Raw genomic sequence first — 22527 nt, 5'->3', positions numbered from 1 at the left:
TCTCTTGTAATGTAATATGCCCGGGTTCTTTTGCAAGTTTACTCCCTATCAAGTCTGGGATACTTGTACTTCATGGATACCTCTCTGAATGTGATTTCATATTTTAATTGAAAATGAAAGTATTAGTAAATAAGCGTGCTTTTGGGGGGCCTTTGAAATCTTGGCTCTTCTTTCTTTGCCAGGAAAGCTACTTGGTCGGGCAGAAGGGGGGCTCGGGTGGGGGAACCAGAACCTCTTTTTCACTGACCCCAAGGCTGAAAAGAGAGGTGTGTCCAGAGAGATTTTCTTTTGTTGGGTACAAATGAGCCAGTCCAAGCTGTAGCGGGCCCTGACACCCCAGAGGTAGTTGACTTCTCCAAAAACACCAGCTTGGCAAAAAAGAGGGGCCCAGTGGAATTGTAACAAGGCATCCTCAAGGACCTGGCTGTGCCAGCCATAGAAAAGTGCGTGCCTCGGTGGAGCAATGTAGTCTGTGTGAAGAGGGTGAGCTACTCGATATCTTCATGGAGGGGCATGGGGGGAATTATGACTCTGTCCTGCAACCAAAGGAAACGTGTTTGTTCACATATCGCTCGCCCGTGCCTGGAAGTTGCAACCAATATTGAGAACGGGGAAGGCAGCAAAAGCTAAGGATAGCAGCAGGAAATAGGGCCACGTTCCAGATCATTGGGGGTGTCAGAGGCCATCACCTGGGACCAAGTCTAGAACTGCTGGTCAACAGGGCTCTCCTCATACAGGTGTTATATACTTGTGCTCAGCCCCTGGAAACAGCTGCCAGTTGGAACCAGCTGCAGTTTCCAGACACTCTCTTTTACATCCATGTGAGAGTAGCTGCAGAAATCGCCACCTTGGGCATCTCCGTCCAAATCGAGGCCTTGGGAAGGCAAAGGCGAGCCTCAGGGGCAGTGGGGAGCCCCTACTTGTTTTAAATAAATAAATGCACATAGGCCAGCTGTAACCTTTCCTGGGCATGCAACTGTTAAAGTCATGGATGCATACTTCAAAGGCTAGTGGAGCGCAGGGTGGTGAGACAGCAGGTGCACAGGAGAGGGAGAAACTGGAGCAAAAAAAGGTGCAGAAGGTTCCTTACGTCTCGGAATGCGATGTTGTCAAATCCCTGGGTGCTGGTAGTGCTGTCCTCTAGGGCCCCTCCTCTCACACCTCGCCGCTTCTTCAGGCAATAGACGCCAGCGAAGGCTCCGATGATGGCCAGGAGGATGGAGCACACAAGGCCGGCCACCAGCCCTGCGTCTGACCTCTGGCTGGAGTGGGAGCCGGAGTCACCACCTGGGTACGAGAGGGAGGGACAAAGAGATCCGGGCATGACTCCTGGCTTGCAGCCAGTGGTGGGGACGGCAGGAAGGCCCTGCGGGCAACAGCTTTTCTGGGCTGGAAGCAGCTCTCACCTCCCTCTTGGCCTCCCCCGGTGGAGGAATTGCAGTCAGCTGCATACGAGATGTCGTCCACAGCGATGGTTTCCGAGTTGGGCCATGCTCCGCTCGAGGCTTCCAAGACGATCTGGAAGGGTGAAGGTAGACGTGAGCAAGCCAGTCGGCACCCGGGCTGAGAAGCACTAATCATTCCATGCCTTGTTAACCCCTGGAACCCATCGCCACCAGGTATTGGTAGGAAGGCACAAAAAGCAGTGCGCCCGTGGGAAAAAACGGCCAGCTGGAAACCGACAGTATGTTGGAGAGAAACAGAAGCAAGCACCCTGTTGCGAGACCCGGCAGCCGTACCTGGAATTCAGCAGGACTCGTCACAGCGAGAGTTTGGTTCCTCCAGGCCCGGCCTTGATCTCCCACGGCACTCCACACCACTCGCTCCCCGAGCTCACTGGACAGGATCAGCCTGAGCTCTGCTTGGGCTAGCGACAGAGAAGGTGGGTGAGGCTGGAAAGGCCCAGTTCTTGGAGCACGGAGACATACGTGCCGAAGCCTCCTTCCTCCCTCCAAATCCCCAGGGCGTGAGCCTTCTTGTGTGCCACAAAGCTGCCAGATATCTTCTCTGGGGGGCGGGGAGCTCTGCCCCCACCCCATTCCACTGCTTCATCTTCAAAAAGATGAAGAAGGCTTCCTAGGCATTGTTACAGTCCACTTAATCATGCTGATGCTGAGCAGAACGATGGAGAATCAGCCACAAAGCTCATCTTGGGCCTACCTCACAGGGCTATCGTGAGGATAAATGAGAGAGGGCCGGAAGAGCCGTTTGGCAGTAAAACAGCCTGCCTCGTGCAGTGGTGGGGCCCCCCACCTTCACTGGGCGTTTCCAAACAGAGCTTGGAGAAGCATCTGATGGGAATGCTGTAGCCGATTCCTGCACTGAGCAGAGGGGTTGGGCTAGATGACCTTGCAGCTCCCTCCCAACTCTAACATTCTGTGATTCTCAGAACCATGCACACTACCCTGAGCTTTCAAGGGGTGAGGCAGGATATAAAACATAACAAAGGTACTTATTTATTACACCCCGCTTTTCCAGTCGAACAGAGCGCGCGGGACCTTCTGTGTGCAAAATCACGCCCCCTCCCTCTGAGCTATGGATCCATCCCTAGACCTCCGGCAGGCCTTGGGTGTATGCTGGCTTCCCCCAGCGAGCTTGCTGCTTGAAACCAGCAGGCCAGCATGCTAACTCATGAGTAGGGTTGCTTCCCACCCACCACCCACCCCACCTGACCTCTTTCCTGGCTCTCTTCAACCGTTGGAATCTGGACCATGCAAACCCCAGGATTGAGGGAGTTGCTATGAAGTCGGAGAATTCTGGGGTGTCTTCCTTACAGCCCCAGAAGCACTTCACGGGGGGGTGGGGGACTGGTTTTCACTTACAGCTCTGCCCCAGGAAATCCATGTGGTAGTGGAACAGCAGGCAGGAACTGGAGGTAGCCGGCAGGGGTTCACTCGCCAGGCGGGCTGGGTTCCTCCCCATCCCCAACAGGGCAATGTCGACGTAGGCATAGTGACCTGTGGAGAGAGGCGCAGGAGGAGGAGGGAAGAACTGCCCCCTGGATTTCCAGCACCCCAGGCTCCCCTCTTTGGGGGGTGTCAGTTCCCCACGCGTCCCCAGCTCTGACAAGCTGCTAATAATAATAATTATTATTAATAAGCTTGTCAAATTTGAATAACTAAAGACCCCAAGAGCATTTTGCACGACCTCAGGCCCTCTGGCCTCCGGCTGGCTGGCTGGCTGGCCATTCAGCTCCTGAAGGGGAATTCTCACATGCTCTCCACTATTTAAAGTGGTGATCAGAGGGAGAGCAACTAGCCCTATCCAGCCCCAACACAGCATTCCTCCAGTGGCCATTGCAGTGGTCTATCTTCTGTTTCTTTTTTAGATGGTGAGCCCTTTGTGGCAGGGAGCCATCTTATTTATGTATTGTTTATTTTTCTACGTAGACCATTTGAGAACTTGGGTTAGAGAACGATATATCAACATCTGTAGTAGCAAACGAACAAGAGAAACCTGCAGACTAATGAAGATTACCTTTGCCAAGCCTTAAGTGCTAGATCAGGACTGCACAACTCTGGCCCTCCCGCTGTTGCTGGACTACAATTCCCACCACCCTTGACTATTGGCCACTGTAGCTGAGTGTGTGTGTGATGGGATCTGTAGTCCAACAGCAGCTGGGGTGGGGGGAGAAAAGTTGCGCAGCCTGTGCTAGGTCATACCGAAGCTCTTCTGCAAGTCAATTTGCTTGCCAGCCGTTCAGTGGCTGGTAGTCAATATAAGCTTTGCAAGAGCTGAGCGTGAAAAAGCTCACTAAGCAAGCCTTGCTAGACCTGAGCTGCTTGACAAGAATGGGCATGAAACATATAGATGCCGCTACCTGGATGCAACTGTTGCCATATGTGGCTCCGTGCAGGAGCCTCAGTTAATCACCTTATTCCCCCACCCCACCCGGGCCAGAGCAAGGCCTTACCTGCTTTCGTCCCAAGGGTGCGGTCCTCCTTCGGGGAAGTGGACTGGGAGGGTGTGGCCCCTTCCTTCCAGTCCCAGCTGTTCCAGTCACCCTGGGGCTTGCTCCAGCCGCAGGGGCCGGACTCAAAGCCACAAGATCCTGGCCAAAAGGACATCATAGTTACCTCTACAAAAGGGTCAGCCTCTACCAGCCCCCCTCCTCTGCACCCGGGGACTTCCCAGACAGCGATTTTGCTTTGCTTCCCCACAAAAGGGCAGGTGTGCGTTCACATATCATCTAGATTTACGTCAAAGTCCCTGCAAGCTATCAGGGAGCACTCCAGGGACAATTCAGGTTTTTCATGGCGCACTGGAGCTTAGCCCGATTTATGTCCGGGTTTTAAAAATCCACTTTTTGCATCTGGTTTTTTTTTTTTTTTTAAAGCAAATTTGAAATAGCTGATATGCCTCGTAACTCGCAGTAAACCCACAGTGAAGCCTGCTGTCTGGGAAAGCGCCTGGTCACCCTGCTGGGAGGGCAGAGTGGGGGCCCAGGGGGATCGAGCCCTCGTCACCTGCTTTGGGACAGTCCCCGTCCGTCACGCTGAAGTCGTCCAGCGCCACGTAGGAAGAACTGCCACCCCCGGCACCTTCTGCCACAAACACCACCTGTCCAAAGAAAGAGGGAGCAGCGAAGATATTCATTCGCCACATTCGAATATTCATTCGCCACAAGAGCCACATTCATTCGCCACAAGAGCCACATTCCAGACACCGCCTGCGAGGGAGGGCCGTCAGAGCAGTTCACACATGCTACCTGGGATGGCTAGGTGGCTAACAATTTGCACACGCGAGCCACCTAATGGCGCAGTGGGGAAAGGACTTGATGAATGGCAAGCCAGGGGTGGCCAGTTCGAATCCACGCTGGTATGTTTCCTAGCAGCGATGCAGGAAGAGGCTGAAAGGCATCCTCCCAGACTGCGCGGGAGGAGGTAATGGTCAACCCCTCCTGTATTCTACCAAAGAAAAACCACAGGGCTCTGTGGGCGCCAGGAGTCGAAATCAACTTGATGGCACACTTTACTTACTTTAAATAAATAAACAAACAAGCAGCTTAGGTCCTCTCTCTTGGGAAAGCAAGCACTACCCACCTGCCATCCCTGCTGGACCTGGACACTGAAGCTGCCATAATGCCAGCCTTTCCCTTGCATGGCACTGATGCTCAGCCCTTCTCTCCGTGCGCCCTCCTCTTCCACAAAAGCGTGCAACACTCCTAGGGAGAAAGACCACCGGATCAGGGACACCCACCAGCAAAGGCAAAAGGGAGCCCCCAAAAGCTCCACTGACGTGAACATACCACGGTGCGCAGGATGTGATCTTGAATGCAGAACCTAGCCTCCACCACAGAGTCAGGAGAATCTCAAGTTTAATGATTTTTTAAAAAAAATTCAAAAGTCTAGTCCTTGTGGTTGTGAAGAATGAAAGGAAAAATGTGTCGGGTTTTGCTGAAAATGTTTAGAAGAAGCGCACATTGCTTCAGAGCCTCAAGGGACTAGAAACTTGTGTGGGTTTTTTTCTTAACAAAAGGGAAAGCTGAGATTTTGAGAATACACAGTGCACAGTACAGACTACAGAGCAATGGGTGAGAAATCCTCCCAACCAGGACTGTTCAACTTGGGGGGCCCAGATGTTTTTGGACTCCAGCTCCCCAGCTACAGTGGCCAATAGCCAGAGATTGTTGGGAGTTGTAGGCCCACATCTGCAGGAGGGCCGAAGTGGAGCAGCCCTGCAGGCAAAACGAAGCGACATTGCATGCCCCCCTCCACTGCATCGTGCTGCCCCTCCCAGCGTTAAGGCTTAGCCCAGCCCTCCAAGGAGGCGGCTCCATCAGCCTCACCTGGATCGCTGCTGCTCAGGTGGTACCAGAAGGTCACACAATGCGCATGGCGCAGAGGCAGAAATGCTTGAGACCGCAGGGTAGCCTTTTGCCCAGAGGGCAGGGCCTTGGAGCTGGTGCCGATGACCATGTAGTGCCCTGGAGAAAGAGACGGGTTGCTATTTAGCTCGGCACCTTCAGTTCTTGCTTGTGCACCTCCTGGAGGCACTGGGGATGGGGCCATTGCTCAGTGGGAGAGCCCGGCCTGCTTTGCACGCAGAAGGTCCCCGGTTCAATCCCTGGCAGTATCTCCAGGTAGGGCTGGGAAGAGACACCTGCCCGAAACCAGCCACTGCCAGTCAGTGTGGACAACTCTGAGCTAGACAGACCAACTCAGTCGACAGCAGCTTCCCAGGTTGCTCTCTCGTTGACTTCTGTTGGAATCGGAATACTGGGCCGGACGGATCCTGCATGCCAATTCTTGCGGGGTTATAGCCCCTTGTTTGAATGGCGTTTTGAAAGTTTTTTTACATCTCCCAGGAGGAGGATGGGTCTAGCAATGCCTCTTTAGCCAGGAGAATTAAACGAAACCTCCAGTATTAGGAGCAGTGTACCTTGAAGTACCAGATGTTTGGGGACAGGCAACTGGGGGAGCCAATGAAGGGACCCAGCAGCCCGCCTGCTTCTGGAGGCAGAAGGGGGGAGTAGATAGGCCTTGGGCCCAACCCCATCGGTTCTTCTTAGAAACACATGCCAAGCTCGATGTGGCCTTTCCCAAAGGAACTAAGCAGCACACTAGGAAGGTGCAACACACACAACTATGCCTTACCTGTAGGTGTGCCCAGGGTGTGGTCTGTCGGAGGACCCTGGCCTGCAAGGCCGTCCTGCCGGACCCAGCTGTCCTGCCTTTCCACTGAAAAGCCACAGCCGTCGGTCTCAAAGGAGCAGTGCTTTTGTGCTGGGCAGACTTGGGGTGTCACAGTGATGTCATCCAGAGCCATGGCACCCAGGAAGCCATTTCGGAGAGCTTCAAAGACCACCTGCAGGGAGAGCCGAGCAGGTGAGCAGAGGGGCAGGAAACACAGCCAGGTGTGGAATGCCACACTCTTAAGAATCTCCACCTTCTTTCTCTAACCTTTCTCATGATGCACAGACTGTATGTGTTATGTGCTTATCCCACCCTTCCTCCAAGAAAGGACATGTAAATAATGTCCCCTGCTGGTCACGTCGTATCTCGGAAGTGTGCTCCCACACTCCCTGTGTCGTGACACCGCAGTCCCTAGGTGGACAGAAGTCCCTACGCCGTTCACATTGCCGATGCCTTGTTTCGAATTTAATCGCTGCGGTATAGAGCTAGTACGTCGTATGTCCGGTGTAAGAAAGTTGCTGGTTCCCCACACCCCGCTCAGATTGTTAGTTTCTGCAAGACGGCTGCTCCCCCTGCTGTTTATGTTTCGAGTGCAACTTGCCTGAACGGAGGCATTTTGCTGCCGTTGAGCAGCTAGCCTGGAAAGCACCTGGGCCGCTGGCCTCTTTTTGTCTCTTACACCTGGTGGGCAGTAGGACAAAGAACCCTCACCTGGTAATTTCCTCCTGGCTGGTGTGTGATGGTGGCGACGCCGCGGTGCCACACAGCACCCTGGCTCCCCGTTCTGGTCCAAAGCACCTGCTCCAGTTCCCCAGCGCATTTCACTTTCAGGTTCAGGGTGCCTGCAAGACAACGGGAAGGAGAGACAGGCGGGTTGTCTGCGTGCCACAGACGTTCGCCCCCTGGCCTCTCCCGCTTTTGTTGGGGAGGGTAGCTCAGGGGTGGAATTCCTGCTTGGCATGCCGCTGGCTCCAGGTTCAGTCCTTGGGCAGCATCCCTCCAGGTGAGGCTGAGAAAGACCCCTGCCCGAAACCTGAGAGAGCTGCTGCCAGCCGGTGCAGGCAACACAGAGCTAGACAGACCAAAGGTCTGACTCATTAGAGGACGGCTTTCTATGTACACTGATGAGGTCGGGGCATAGCTCAGCGGTGGGGGGGGGGGCAGAGTGTCTGCTTTGCATGCAGTATGTCCCAGTTTCGTTCTGGGCTGGGAAAGCGCCTCGAGCCTGAAATCCTGGAAAGCTGCTGCCAGTCAGTGCAGACAGTGTTGAACTAGGTGGAGCAGGGCTCTGACTCAGCAGGAGGCCGCTCCATATGTCTCCGCTAAGTAGAAAACAGATAAGTATCCGAACCAAACATCTGACTCTTGGGGCCAGCAAGTGAGAGAGGATCCATCAGGGGTCACCCTCCAATGCATTAGAGAGGGAATACTGACACTTTAAAAAAAGACATCAAGGAAGAGGACAATTCATGCTCGCTGCTGCCACAAGACCAGCTCGCCTCCACCTCGCCTAGCCTCCTGCTTCCAACAGGGGACAGCCGGGTTCTCCAGGAAACCGGCCAGCAGGGCAGGGAGGCACAGACTGTTCTCCTGCTCTCTCGCGCACACACCCCACCCTGCCCAGCAACCCGCATTTAGGCTGCAAGGTGGTTCTTCCCCGGCAGAGACCGGCTTACCGATTTGCGGACCATCCATGCGGTACCAGAAGGAAAGGCAGGAGACGTTCCCCGCAGCTTCCTGGGGTGAAGAAGCGAGGCGTGCGCTCAACCCCTGAGACCTGGAGGCAACAGGATTCACAGACAGGAACGATCCTGCAAAAAGACAGGAGGCTCAGTCTCAGCATCCTCAACAGGGAAACGTCTTACCCCGTTTCAGGAGTTGTGCACGTCTAAGCGCTTAAAATCCTTTCCCCGTCTGCCTCTGCTTTCTTCCACTGACTCAAACCTACCTTCAAGGGAGGGGTTACTGGAGGCAACCTTACACACAGACACAGACCCTTGAGCCTCTGGCGTGAGATGCAAGTTTCCTAATGTTTCGGTCTGACTTTGAAGGCGGAGGCAGCTACCAACAGAGCTGTTCGGAAACCAGAACCATACTCCTGCCTCTGCTTAGCCCAGGCTGCCATGTCCTAAAAGTAGGATGCCAGCACCCAGAAGACCTGCTGGGATCCTGCCCCAAAGCGCTGCAAGGGAGCCCTCCTCCCCTCCCGGCTACCTTGGCCCGTGGTGTGGTCCTCGGCCCAGCCTTGGCTGGTGCTCCGCTCCCACTCAAAGCCGTAGTTCTGCTCCATGAACCACCCACACCAGTCCTCCTCGAAGTTGCAGGACAGCCCTGAGGAGAGGGAGCAAATGCAAAGCGGTTGTTACTTTGGAGAATGCGTGTCCGGCTCGTTCCTTAAACCAGGGCTGCACAACAGCTTTGGCGCTCCGGTGGTCACTGGACTACAACTCCCATCATCCCCAGCCACAGGGGCCAGTAGTCAGGGATGGGGGGAGCTGTGGTCCAGCAAGGAGAGCTGGTCTTGTGGTTGAAAGCATGATTTGTCCCCTTAGCTAAGCAGGGTCTGCCCTGGTTGCATAGGAATGGGAGACTAGAAGTGTGAGCACTGGGAGCGATTCCCCTCCGGGGATGGGACAGCTCTGGGAAGAGCATCTGCATGCAGAAGGTTCCAGGTCTCCTCCCTGGCAGCAGCATCTCCAAGATGGGGCTGAGAGAGAGACTCCTGCCTGCATCCTTGGAGAAGCCGCTGCCAGTCTGTGAAGACAATACTGAGCTAGATGGACCAAGGGTCTCTGACTCAGTATAGGGCAGCTGCCTATGTTCCTAAGGGTTCTCAAAGTTCTGTCTCCAGGCGGCGTTGGACTACAACTCCCATCATCTCCTACCACAACAACGTCTGAGAGAAACCCAGATTCAAATCCTCACACACCTCCCTAGTAGAAGAAAACAAAATGCAACTCTGCAAACTGGGTTTGGAGGAATGTATTGAACCATTTGCAGGTTTGCTTCAGCGGTCGGAGCTGTCTGACTGGTGCCTCCAGCTGGGGCGTGGGGGGGGGCTGCTCCATGATTTCACTGGTTTTAAAAGTGGTTAATTCTGGTTGTTTTAAATTTGCTGCAATTGGCTGATTGCAGAAATTGTTTTTGCAATTTGGCTAGTCAGTTTCATGTTATTCAGCAGACTCAGGGAGTTGTGCATTTTAAGTGTCCATTGGCTGCTTGTATATGATGGAGAAGAAGAATGTTTAACCAAAGTTCTCAAAGCGGTTTACATAGAAAAACAAACAATACATCAAGAAGATGGGCCCCTGTCCCCAAAGGGCTCACAATCGAAAAAGCAACATAAAGCAGATACCAGCCACAGCCACTGGAGGGATGCTGTGCTGGGCTGGATAGGGCCAGTTGCTCTCCCCCTGCTAAACACAAGAGAATCACCACTTTAAAAGGTGTCTCTTTGCTCAATTAGCAGGGGGTGATGATCAACAAAGATAATTACAAAAAGGAATGCTGGGTGGCCCTGAAGACAGAGATCTGGTCTGAATCGCATCCTTCTCATTCCTACCCGCTCTCCAAGGTAGCATAACTAAAGGCTCGGGCGATAGAGACCCACCCACCCCAGTTCCAACCCAGGCAGGAATCTTACAGGGGCATCCAAGGCCCCACCAGAAAGCCACAAGTGGAGAACAGGCAGGCTTAAGGCACTCTACCTGAGGGCAGCATGAGAGAGGCATTGGGACTGCAGTTCACAAAGGAAATATTCCGGACAGCAAGAAAGGGCTCTTCGGTGCCTGTGAGGTCCTCCAGGGCCAGCAGCTCCAGCTTGGGGAAGAGAAAACAGAGGTGAGGCACCATTCCGGGGACCAGGGTGGTTAGCTGAGAGACAGGGCAGAAATCCACCGGTGAAGCTGTCTCTGGAAGAGAGATGCAGGGATGTGGGGCGGAGCTACACCTGTTGAGCAGAAACGGCCACGCAACATGCCACCATCCACGGGGCTTGGGGAACTCCCCTACCTGGAACGGCCTCTTGCGTGCACCAAGTGGCAGTCTGGTCCGCGTCCACTCGGTAGAGCCATTCCCCAGCGCGTACCACATCGCCCAGCGGGTTCCCAGCAGCTCGTCTGCGACGGCAAACCCCAGGAGCCCTAGACCAAGAAGTCAACGCTTGAATCGCGCTGCAGCAGAACCCTGGCGGAGAAGGCCGTGGTCCCTCCCTCCATTGCAGTGATGCAGAACAGGAGAGGTTGAGCCAAGCAAGTCGGTACCTTGAGGACCAGTGGTGAAGTCCATCTCCAGATCACAGGCCAAGCCCGAAGGCCCCAAGACAGGGGTGGTGGCCCTTGCCAGAGAAAACATCTGCCCTGGGGCTTTCTGAAGGCCGAAGAAGCCTGCTGGAGAGATAAAGGGAGCCAAATATAATTTCCAGTACCCAAAAGCAAGTGCCTTGCAGGATTAGGCCCAAGGCCCATCCAGTCCAGCTGAAGCATCCTGTTCCCCACAGTGGCCCACCAGAAGCCTCCGGGAAGCCCACAAGCTGAAGGAGATGAAGGCCTGCCCTCTCTCCTGTCCTGCTGTTGCTGGAGGTATCTTGCCTCTGAACCTGCCCTCCATGATTTCGTCTAATCCCCCTTTAAAGCCATCCAAGCTGGTGACCGTCACCATGTCCCGTGGCAGGGAATTCCACAGGTTAATTCTGCGCAGTGTGAAAAAGTCCTTCCTTTTGCTGGTCCTAAATTTCTAGCCATCAGTTGCATGGGATGACCCCTCATAAGAACAGCCCTGCTGGATCAGGCCCAAAGCCCATCTAGTCCAGCATCCTGTTTTGCACCGTGGCCCACTGTGGCCACTCAAATGAGTGGCCCTCATTGTCGTGTTGTGAGGGCGGTGTGTGTGTGTGTGTGTGTGGGGGGGTTCTTCTCTTTCTCCACACCATGCATCATTTTATCTCAACCACGTCTTCCTTTAGTCGCCCGCTTTCTGATCTAAAAAGCCCCCAATGCCGTAGCCTTTTCTTGTAAGGAGGGTGCTCCAGCCCCACAAACCCTTTTGCTTGCCCTCTTCTGCCCCGTTTCCAGCTCTGTGTTCCAGAAAAATGGCCCTCTCAGCTGGGAGCCTTCCTGCCATGAGTACAGTAAGACCCTACCCCGCCCACAGAAAACTAGCCCCTCTCCCCAACCCACAGAGAACCCAAGCTGTGCTTCCGGAGTTTCCCCGCTGCTGCCTCCTTCTACACCCACGATGCTCTTACCAGGAGCATTCAACCGAGTGTCCTCTCTATGGACCACCCACTCCACTCGCCCCACGCTGACGTCCATCCATCCCCCGGTGCTGTTGGCGAAAGTGGTGGCTCCTAGGGAGAAAAGAAGCTTCTCAAAAGCCCACTCTGGCCTCTCCTCCTTATAGTTACGGCACTGCACTGAAGAGTATTAAAATTCTGTGCTAAGAAAAGCTGGATTCTGCAACCTACGTTATGCAAATTAAGCACACTTGCATAACTTCTGTTTTGCATACATTATCCCTTTTCCATGGTGGCATGCAGTATACGGAACTGCCTGCCACTGGAGGGAAGAATGGCTCCCTCGCTGTTTTGTTTGACAGGATTATTAATCTGGCTGCTACTTTACAGACTTTTAATTTTTAATATTTTTTTAAATTTTTTTAATTTTTAATATTTTTAATTTTGGGGCTTAAGAGCTGCCTTGGGCACCTATGGGAGGGAAATGCAGGATATTAGGGCATAGGGCCATTGCTCAGTTGTACAGCCCCTGCTTGGCATGTGGAAGGGCCCAGGTTTGATCCCTGGCAGCATCTCCAGGTAGGGCTGGGAGAGACTCCTGCTTGCAATCTTGGAGAAGCTGCTGCCAGTCAGGGTAGACAATACTGAGCTAGCTGGACCAAGGGTCTGACTCGGTATAAAGACAGCTTCCTATGTTCCTAGATACATTTTTAAAATAATTGCTGCTAATAACTTTACTGGCATACCTTCCCCTCCATAAGGACTAGAAACTTGAATTTGGGTTCTGTTTTGTTTTTAAAAAGAGATGACCAGGAGGCTGATGGCACATTCTGGCTTTTTTATGCTTCCCTGCAAACTCACATCAGCTGCGATGTCCCAGCAGGGAAGCAGCTTGCCTGGGGAGCAAGAGGCTGCTAGTTCGAATCCCTGCCAGTGTGCTTCCCAGACTGAGCCTAGTAAATACGTATTTGTAGTTGCCTATATTGGGCAGCAGCGATAGAGGAGATGCTCACCTCCGTGACAACGGCAAAGGCATCATCTCATACTGTGCGGGAGATGGCAATGGCAAACCCCTCCTGTATTCTACCAAGAAAACCACATGGCTCTGACTCAACGGCGCAACCTTTCCTTTCCCCCTTGCAAAATCACAGCTAGCTCACAGCCCTCCTGGATCATGGCTTTTCCCAGAGGCAAAATATCCCTAGCCATTGGATGTTTACCGCAGTGCCACTCGTCAGAGCCGTCGTCACACTCGGTATGAAAATTGCAGACCAGCTCCGCACCGATGCATTCCTTGCTGGTCTCACATGCAAAATGCTCTGGGCTGCAGAGGACAGGAGGGTCTGGCTGGGGGGCGACAGGAAATGGATCTGAGTGGGACAAAGAAAGAAGAACCCCAGTCAAAGAAACCTAGTTTGACACCGACTCTCAAAAAGGGCAAGGACTTACTCTTGGGTTTGTGGAGAGCACTCTGCACTCAGCTCAGCTCCTTTGCAAGGAGCAAACAGCAGAGGCATCGTGGTGATTAAGGTCCATAGAAGGTGGATCTTAGTTCTTTGTCAGGGCTGCTGGCTGACTGCTCATTTGTTAGGCAGATTGCTGGTTGCTTAATAGTCTAAGATAGTCACGGCCAGTTCATATTTCAGTGGGAGCCAAGCTAATGTTCAGCAGAAAGTCCCCTGATGGTTGGAGATCTCTCTCTGTGTTTGGAATGAGACACCCATAGAGTTTGCAGCAGGTGAGGGGAAGGACAAGTGTAAGGGATGCATGTGGCAGAGAGAGAAATAGAGAGATGAAGGTTGGCAATTTGAAAGAGAGAACATGCAATAGTTTCTAGCTGGAATCAGATGAACTGGGCTTCAGTCTTAGGGAGCCCCATTTCTCTCTGGGGGAAGAGAGGACATCTTGTAGGACAGCCTGTCTGCCTCCATTTTTGCTCTGCTTATCTCTCTGCAAATAAAGCGGAAGTCTCCAGGGCTCTCTCATCCAAAAGAAGCTAAAGCTGGGAGCACAGAGCCTAGGATTTCTAGCCACTCGGGGAAGCTGGGAAGCTGTAAACAGCAGCTCAGCTATCCCAAAAGCAGCTGAGCAGACAGAGGAGGAGGAGGAGGAGGAGGCACGTATCCAAGAACTTGCCTGCATGCTTGATGCACCCGGGAGACAGAATCAAGTCATCTAGGGCGATGTTCCCTTTATGTCCCGTTCCGATCACCCCCTCGATAATAATCTGAGAAAGCAAAACATGTCCCAGGTTAATGCAGCCGGCGCTCTGTCAGACGAACCCTCTCCAGCTGCCAACTTGCCGGGGAACTGGATGGCCACTCCGACATGCTTCCATCTGCGATCAAAGTCCCCGCTCATGACCCATCCACTCCTTGCCCACCTGGAACTTCCCTGCCACACTGAAGTCTGCTTTCTCCCGGAACCAGAAGTCGTCCAGGTCTCCGGAACGGCTCCTGACCAGCCGGGTGACATTTCCTTCCGTGCGGTAATAGATGTTCAGGCTGTTGGCATTCGAGCCGTACAGGTGGATGTAGAGAATCAGCTGGAAGGCAAAGCAACCAGAGGGCGTTAGGAGAGGCAGGACGTTAGGAGGGTTTCCCTGACTGTAAGAGCCGTTAGGCAGTGGAACTGTCTCCCTCATGCAATGGCGGGCTCTTTTTCTGGCGAGGCTTTCAAACAGAGCCATCTGTCAGGGACGCTGGGGCAGATCCCTGCCCTGAGCAGAGGGTCGAACTAGATGACCCCCCCAAGGTCCCCTACCACCCGAAAATTCCATGAAATTAGAAGGAAGCAGATTCCGGCGAGACATGAGGAAGAATTACAAGGACAAGGAGGGACAGACCCAAAGGACTCACATAGCAGGGGCCCCCGGTGCTATTGACTACCAGAGTCGAGCTGACCAACCGCGCTTTCCCCCCTCGTAAATCCAGGGGACCGTTGTTGACGAAGATGAAGTGACCTGCGATGGGTCAAAGGACACAAGGACACACGAGGAACAGCCTGGCCAAGGCCCCGTCAGAGCTCTGTAGCCATACGAGTGCATGTCCCGTCCCCGTCCCCCCGCCAGCCTGCGCTCCCAACTCCCGCCCAATTCCACGCTTCAGCCGTTTCGCCTCTTCCAGCATTCCGGAAACTGTGTTATCATGGGGTGACTTGATGATGTTCAGCTATGTGTCTGTTTCAGTATCTTGATTTCCCCCCCGGGGGGGATTTGTACATGGTGCACATTTGTACACTGACTGCTTCATCCTCACTCATGTATACATTCTCTTACCACTGATATTATAATATTCTTTAATGTTTACTAGGTACTTCTCTTTTTTGTGTTCTGCTACTGAATTGGGTACCCACCCTTCCCATTTTCTGTCCAGCACCTAACCCTCAGCATTGGCTCGTGTTTAAAATCGGCCACAAACCCAGATCCTGCCAACGCAAGACCCTCGCAATTTGTCAGGCTGTTTTGTTGTTTATGTTTTGAGCCAACATATTGTAGCAACTCATGCATTTATTTGTGGCCAAGATCCCTGGTCAACACTCCAAGAGGCTGAGTCAATGTCCCTTAAATAGCCAGGAAACATTTCCTAGTGGGAGTCAATGCTTGTGAGAAATACAGGGTTGACTCCAGAATGTTAAATGCTGACAGTAACCTCACGCACTGCTTGATGCTCAACGTATACCCGTATTTACCCGAGTAGAAGATAATCCTGAATTTAAGGTGATCCCTTTTAAAAATAGAGGTCCCCCCCCACACACACACACAATTTCTAACATCAATTAATTTGGGGGGGAACTAATCTTTGATCCAGGTAAACACAGTATATTTGCAAATACAGCAAATATTATAATGATCTCATCAGTCTCCATGATACCTCCCTGCCAAAGGAAGCTGGAACCAGAAAACTAGGAGACACACCCAGCATGCTCCCAGGTCTTTCCCCCAAAAGCCTTGCCTAATAATGGCACAGTTAATGGTTACAACTTCTTCTGCTTTTAGCACACCCTACAAATCCTTTTATCTCTTGAAACATTCTGTCTTGTCTGGGGGCGCGAGAGGGCTTCCTCTTACGAAATCCAACACAGAGAGACACAAGGCCTCGATAGTGGGTTTGTCCCCGTTTCAGGCTCCAAAGGTCGGAGAAGGAGCCGGTCTCCCAGGAAGAGGCCCTTCCCCTGCAGGTTCCCACACATGGAATTTTAAGAGTGCCTTTCAACCTGCACAGGCAGCAGAATGAGGCGGTTGGGTCCCGAGGTGATGGAACAGCCTGTACCAATTAGGACCGCAGGTGAAGCAATCACATTTTAAAAAAATGTTTCTCCATGTCAGCAAAACAAAACCCTTGCAAGTAGAAAATTAGGGCAGGGAGGTTCTCAACTTTCTCTGTTATGTGCTAGCTTTCTGCTTGCAGGGAATAGGGCTCTGACCATGCCCAGAAGCTCTCTCTTCCTTTCCTGCCGGAAAGGATCCTGGGATTCAGGGCTGATTGCCAGGGACTGAACTGCATTTTGACCGCGTTTTCTAAAACCCACCTTCTTGGGTGTTGGTGCTGTGATCCCGTGTGGGCCGAGCGTGAGACGGAGTCAGCTGCCGGCTGGAGTTCCTCACCCAGGGGAGGCCCTGGGGCTCAGCTGCCCAGCCGCACCACCCGTCCTCGAAAGGACAGATGTGGAACAAATCTGGAGCAGGGGGGAGAGAGAGGAAGAGACAGATCGTGCTTGCACTTTGCAACTAAAGTTTAAAGTTTTCATTGGTGCCATCGGCAGAGACCAATTGCAAACAGCAAGGCAGAGAGAGACGCTGCCAGTTAGTGGAGACAGTACAGAGTTAGATGCACCAAGGGTCTGACTCAGTATAAGGCAGATTCCGATGTCCCTATGTCTGGGTTACAGGTACAGGAGGGCTTCAATGTCTGTGGATTTGTTATCTGCAGATTCGCATATCCGCAGTCAGGTAAAAGACATCCGACCTCGGCATATGGTGTGAAGGGGAAAAAATCACACATCAACCTCACATATCCATGGGTTGGGGGTGGCCAGAAATGACCACGGAGGTGATTTTTGGCTGCCATTTGGTGTTTCGGAGCCTACAAATGGCTCTGTTTTTTAAAAGAAAAAGAAAAAACCAGTGATTTTCGGCTGATTTTTGACCAATTTGGGGGCATAGTCTGACTCAGGAGCAGCAGCAAAGCATGATAGGGAACTCCTCCACCCCCACATTTCCTCCCCAAATTTGGCCAATTATCGGCAATTTTCTGTGATTTCCCCAAAGACCAGGAACCGAACCCTCACGATCCTATAACCCCCTGTGACTTGATATTCGCGGTTTCCATATCCGTGGCTGCAGCCGGGAACGGGACCCCTGTGAATAGCGAGGTCCTCCTGGTATCTCCCAGGATCCCCAGGTGAGACCTTGAAGAGGAAGAGGTTTGGCATGGGAGTCTCTAGCAGCATCAGGCTCCACCTGAGCCTATAAAGCTGCGGATTCTGGCCTGCTGCCTCAGTCCGGACAATTTGTGGATGATGAGGCTCAGAACGAGGTGCTTGGGGACCATCCATCTCTGCGTGGCTATTCACCTCCAGGCTGCCAGCCACAACACACCGCCCCATCCATGCCACAATGGGGCAGAGATCTCTCTCACTCACGGCTCACCCCTCTGCATCCGCCACAGACACTCACCGCAGTGGGTCTCATCCATCCCATCACCACAGTCCTCCGTCCCATCGCACAGCCGGTCTACGGCGATGCATCCACCCTGTTGGCAGGGGTGCTCATGCTGCCCGCAGCTCCAGGGACCTGGACAACCGTTGGGAAAGTGAAGGTGGATTGGAAGGGGTGGACTCAAGCAAGGTTGGGTGGAGAAGGCCAACAGAACAGCACCCTGAGAGGACCCCTGAGGCCATTCCCAGGACAGGACCCTACCCAGAGAACCTGCCAATCGGAGGGTCCGACGGAGCCCACCACCTGACTCCGGACACCTCCCTGACTGCTAGTGAATGGAGATGGCCGTGAGCCTAAACTGAGGCTTGAGCCGACGGCACAGACCTCGGTTGGCTGCCCGATGCATCCCCGCCCGAACAATACGTGGGAGGCAAGGCCGGTCCTAAGTGGTTTGGCGCACACTCCCAGCTGAGAAACATGGAGCCTCGGCTTTAACTTGAGCCCCAGAGGCTGCTCATCCACAAGGTCGGGTGGAGAGTGAATGACTAGCTCACACTGGTTTGGGGAAGGACAGGGCAGTCAGGGGGCCTCCGCTGCTGCTGGACGCTGCAGCTGACCAAGACCTGCTCCTGGCTCTCGCTGCCTTCTGGGGAGTCCTCCTCCTCTGGCAGAGCACTGGGCCTTTCAGAAGCTGGACAGCTCCTCTGCTTTGCTTAGAAGACCAACGCAATGACGCGGGAGGGAATTGCAACAAGCCTAGGGTACAGCCACACCAGCCCAGCAAACGGGAACAGAACCAAAGGGGTTTCCGTGGAGGGTCCTCCCACAGAGCCGGGGGCTTTTCTTTCCTCCCTGCCCGCTGCCAAAGCTATCCAGTGGCCTTCATGGAGGCCCGGCCAGGCCTGGCGGAAGCTCAGCCTTACGTGGGAGGCCGCAGTCCCGGAACTGCACGTCGTCAAGGGCCACGTGGATCGTCTCCGAGAAGGCCTGGGTCAAGGAGAAGGTGAGCTGCAAAGGCAAAGGGACACTTAGCGTCATATTGCTGTCCTCGCTGCACGCCTCCCAATGCTCTCCGAGAGCAGAGTTGCCCAAGCTTCGCGCTCACGCTCCCAAAGGCTGAGGAGACTGTGAATTACCTCCCTTGAGCAAAGCCCACGTGACTTACTATTCTGGCCTCCTGGTTGCAAAGAGGCCGATCCAGAACAGGGACTCTCAGACAGAGAGAGAGTGAGCAACCTCCTCTGACCACAGATACTTGGAGCTTATGGGAGCCCTTAATTAACCGAATTAGCTTGTTTCAGAGAGTCGAACCAAACCTGGACTCGTACCAAAAACCAGTTCTGATTCATTTTCCCAGCAACCCAAACGGAACCCAAACGGAACAGTCTGCAAGTGCCTTGAACTGGAACCAGCCTCAACAGATTCCAAAGACGATTATGAGTCAAAAGTATACCCTGCCTTTTAAGTGCAATGTTTCACAAGGCAGTTTCCCATGAAAAACCAGGCAGTCTGCTTGCAATGGAAATATTTGTGTTTTCTTTTCCAGGGTTTGTTTTATTTAAATCCTGCTCGGTGCATTTTGTTTGTAATAACCCTGAAATTCAAAAATAAACTGCTTAAAAATAGTAAATATTTTTCATGCTAGTGAACTCTGCAAGGAGAAGAGTTTGATATTTTTCTGCCTTAAATCTATCGTATCTAAATCAATTACCAAACCACTTGTTATTGTTATAGCGTCTGACTCTGAGAGTTAAAAAAAATACCCTTGAAATTGAAGCAATGAATCTAACGGTTTGATTCCTTGGTTTGTTCCTCAAGACCAGCACTCCCCTGCTCCAAACTCATCCCTCCCAGCTGCTGTTTCACATGGGGTTGATTCAGAGTGACTCCAGGTTGCACCGCAGAAGAAATGCAGGCCCAGCTCATGTTTCCAAGTACCTGAAACGTCCCCCGGATCCGGCCCGTGAAGGCAATGAGCTCCCGCCAGGGGTAGACGCTGCCCTCGGGATTCCGCCACAGCGTCACAGTGTTGTTTCCGTGGCTCATCTCCAAAGTCAAAGCCGGGACCTGGGTCTCGCTGAGTCCTGCATTAAATGGGGCCACCAGAGATGATCGTAACTTGGACACCCTTCCATCCCTCCATGGCATCAGATGGCACCAGTGCCACTTAGGCATGGAGACCACCTGCCCTTAATTGCACCTTCGGGGGTCCAGTTGGCAGCAAGGGGCGAAAGGGCTCTCTCTTAGGAGACGCATAACAATATCAACATCGTCGCTGCAAATACTCTATGGCAAGGGACCATAGAGTCCATTCATAGTGGCATGGTGGCCCATCCATGGTGGCCCGCTGCATCGGAAACTCCCCAGAAGGGCGGTCCAGGGAGACGATGCCATCGACCCTAGCAGGTCCTCCCCAGCTCCATCCCTGAAGCTGCACACATACCTGGTCCCCACAAGTGATACCAAGCTCGGATCTCGCAGGCAGCCGCGGCCTCCCTCAGCAGCGGGGACCTGAGCCGGGCCGTGGCCGATGGCTTCCCCCTCTGCTTCGTGGTGGTCATGTACCAGCCTGCGGAAATGCCAGACGGAAATGCCATCAGAAAAATGGATGCCTGCCTCCGCATTTTCCAGAGGCAGGCAGATTCCTAGAGGGCAAGTCTATCTCCAGGCTCTGAGACAGGATACTTCCAAATACCCGTTGCAAGGGAGCAACAGCAGGAGAGAGAACAGGCCTCCATCTCCTGCTTTGGGGGCTTCCCAGGGGCATCTGGTGGGCCAGTGCGGGAAATAGGATGCTGGACTAAAGAGGCCTTGCCCTGATCCAGTGGGGTTGTTCTTATGTTCAGGAATAAACAACAATAAGTAATAGTATTAGTAACTTATAGAATCATAAGCGATGAAAGTTTTATTAATAAAACTGGCTGACATACTGAGGGAAATTGCTCAAAGTAGTGAGTGGGAGATCTTCCTGCCCAAGATAAGAATTTACATCCTTTCCCACAAGAGAGGAAATCAGTTCCTCTCAGACAGGGCTGTGGATCCATAAACATGAATCCAAGCCACTAAGGGGCTTAAAGGTCTGGGCTTAAAGGTCTGATTCTCCCCTGAGAATCAAAAAGTGAGGTTCCACCTCTCTTTGGCTTGTGAGATTCCATTGGATCACTGTGGACTAGAAACCTGGCATTTTATTTTATTTGTTAAAATGGACATAAAGATGCCCGCAGAGCAGAGCGGCCCCTTTTCCAGCCCTGGTCTTGGCTTCCAAAACCCTTGACAGAGAGCCAGTTACCCAAATCGGTCCCCAGGGTGTGGTCAAAAGGGGGTTCCGCCCCCCAGGTTTTGATGCTGGCTTGGGCGGGGACCCACTGGTAAGCTGTGGTGCTCACGTCCCTCCAGCCACAGGTGCTGCCTTCAAAGTTGCAGGTGAACCGAGCTTCCAGGACGGGGGGCCCCTTCTCATAACCTGAAAGGAGTCGAGGAAGAAGAGTGTTAGGCACGCCGAATTGCTTAATGGATCTGCATTTGGGTTCACTCCCTACTGAAGCACCTGCCAAGCGGAGGTACCTGCTAGTACATTTGCTGTCCAATGAAAATGCTTTGCTAAGAGCTCACTGTTTGCCTGGAGTTATTCTGTGTGAATACCACCGACCTAATGGCGCAGAGGGGAAATGACTTGACTAGCAAGAAGCCCTGAGCCAGCCAGCCGGGGTGAAGCTAGAGACTTACCACACTGGTTTTCATCCGAACAGTCCCAGCAGTCACAGACGAAGTTGCACACGTTGGGACTCCGGCAGCTGTTGACAAAGGCAGCTTGGACAAGAAGCAGAGACCGAACAAGAGGAGGGAAGTGGAGAAGTGAACAAGAAATGGTGGATGCATCATCGGAAGGAAAACATTTTGTGAGGATCTCTTAAGGGGCTTGCAATGTCCCGACATTTTCCTGACTCCCAGGTCACCCAAAGGCTAAAGAATTTCACACAGAGAGAGAAACATCTAACCACTGTCAAATCTGAATTCCAAGACTGAATATTTGGACTTTCCTTTACCATTTTCAGATCTGGGGGTGGATTTCCACCTTGGATAAGCCAGGTATAGATGTACAGTATAGGTTGCCCAAGCATCGTAAAGTTTAAAGTTAATATTTTAATTTCTTCTGCGGGGCGTGTGTCAACAGTTATAGTTTGGCATCAAGGCTTCACGTCCCTCCCCCCCACCCGCCAACCAACCAACTTTTTGGAAACACAAAACTTCTGGGAGGGATAAACCCAAAGAGCATCATAAACCCAAGCACAGGCCAAACTTGTTTGGGGTGGAGCAGTAAACAAAATCCACAATTTTTGCTTTGTTTTGTTTAAACAAATAACTTTATGAAGGTTTCTCAGTTGCAGGAGGGGGGCAAAGTTTCAGGAACTTCCTTGTGTTGAGTGGCAATCTCCCCTCTCTCATTTCTCAAAGCTAAGCCTTGGAGACCCGTTTGCTTCTTTGAATCCCTTTCCAGAGACCCTCAAGGCGGCTTACGAGTTTTAAAATACAACCACATTACAAGAATAACCGATGGGGAGGTTCCACAGAGGGAGCAAGCGCCCTTCTCTCTACCCCAAAGGAGGGGTAGGATCTGGATCACATGGAAGCTCCTGCATACTGAGTCAGCCCACTGGTTTACTGAATTCAGCGTTGCCTACACTGGCTGGCAGCAGCTCTCTGAGGTTTCCGGCAGGGATCCAGCCCTACCTGGAGATACGAGAGACTGAACTTGGGAAATTTCTCCATGCAAAGCAAGTGTTCCGGCCACAAGCATAGTTCCCCTACCCCAGGACATCAAGATGTCCCTGGGGTGGGTGGGGAGCTTACCGGGAAGTTTCTCCAGGAGCATCAGACAAAGCAGCAATTGAAACGTCGACATCCTGGTAGGCCAAGTCAGCTGGAGAAAAGAGTTCTCAGGAAGTGGAAAGCAGTTTTCTCCCTCTGTTGCTGAACCCTGGACTTCAACCGCCCTTTAT

The 22527-nt window shown here is 52.7% G+C and overlaps 1 protein-coding gene across 1 annotated transcript; it reads right to left on the bottom strand.

Moving 5' to 3' along the window:
* Positions 1-286: 286 nt before the first annotated feature.
* On the bottom strand, positions 287-22419 carry MAMDC4 (MAM domain containing 4). Its single transcript, XM_053282519.1, has 29 exons — positions 22379-22419; positions 21254-21337; positions 20817-20990; positions 19971-20096; positions 19466-19611; positions 18451-18535; positions 17546-17662; positions 16399-16545; positions 14727-14830; positions 14252-14413; positions 14005-14095; positions 13089-13238; positions 11881-11982; positions 10898-11023; positions 10647-10777; positions 10343-10454; positions 8850-8966; positions 8312-8446; positions 7341-7477; positions 6597-6807; positions 5789-5926; positions 5043-5164; positions 4467-4560; positions 3914-4051; positions 2823-2957; positions 1740-1867; positions 1407-1518; positions 1091-1287; positions 287-536 (listed from the first exon to the last, which is right to left on the bottom strand). The coding sequence occupies exons 1-29, from the start codon at positions 22398-22400 to the stop codon at positions 489-491; spliced, it is 3591 nt and encodes a 1196-aa protein (XP_053138494.1). The 5' UTR covers positions 22401-22419; the 3' UTR covers positions 287-488.
* Between the last annotated feature and the right edge of the window lie 108 nt (positions 22420-22527).

Source organism: Hemicordylus capensis, chromosome 17 (genome assembly GCF_027244095.1).
Source record: "Hemicordylus capensis ecotype Gifberg chromosome 17, rHemCap1.1.pri, whole genome shotgun sequence".
Lineage (NCBI taxonomy): Eukaryota > Metazoa > Chordata > Lepidosauria > Squamata > Cordylidae > Hemicordylus > Hemicordylus capensis.
Note: the sequence above shows the minus strand (reverse complement) of the source record. Positions and strands in the feature narration are given on the sequence as shown.

Excerpts from the sequence above, each read along its gene's own strand:
- MAMDC4 (XM_053282519.1), bottom strand. The coding sequence starts at position 22,400 with ATGCTCCTGGAGAAACTTCCCG. Across the intron at positions 8,447-8,849 it reads GGACCACACCACGGGCCAAG|GATCGTTCCTGTCTGTGAAT; the intron begins GTAGCCGGGAGG and ends GTCTTTTTGCAG. Across the intron at positions 1,868-2,822 it reads GGATTTCCTGGGGCAGAGCT|CCCAAGCAGAGCTCAGGCTG; the intron begins GTAAGTGAAAAC and ends CTCTGTCGCTAG.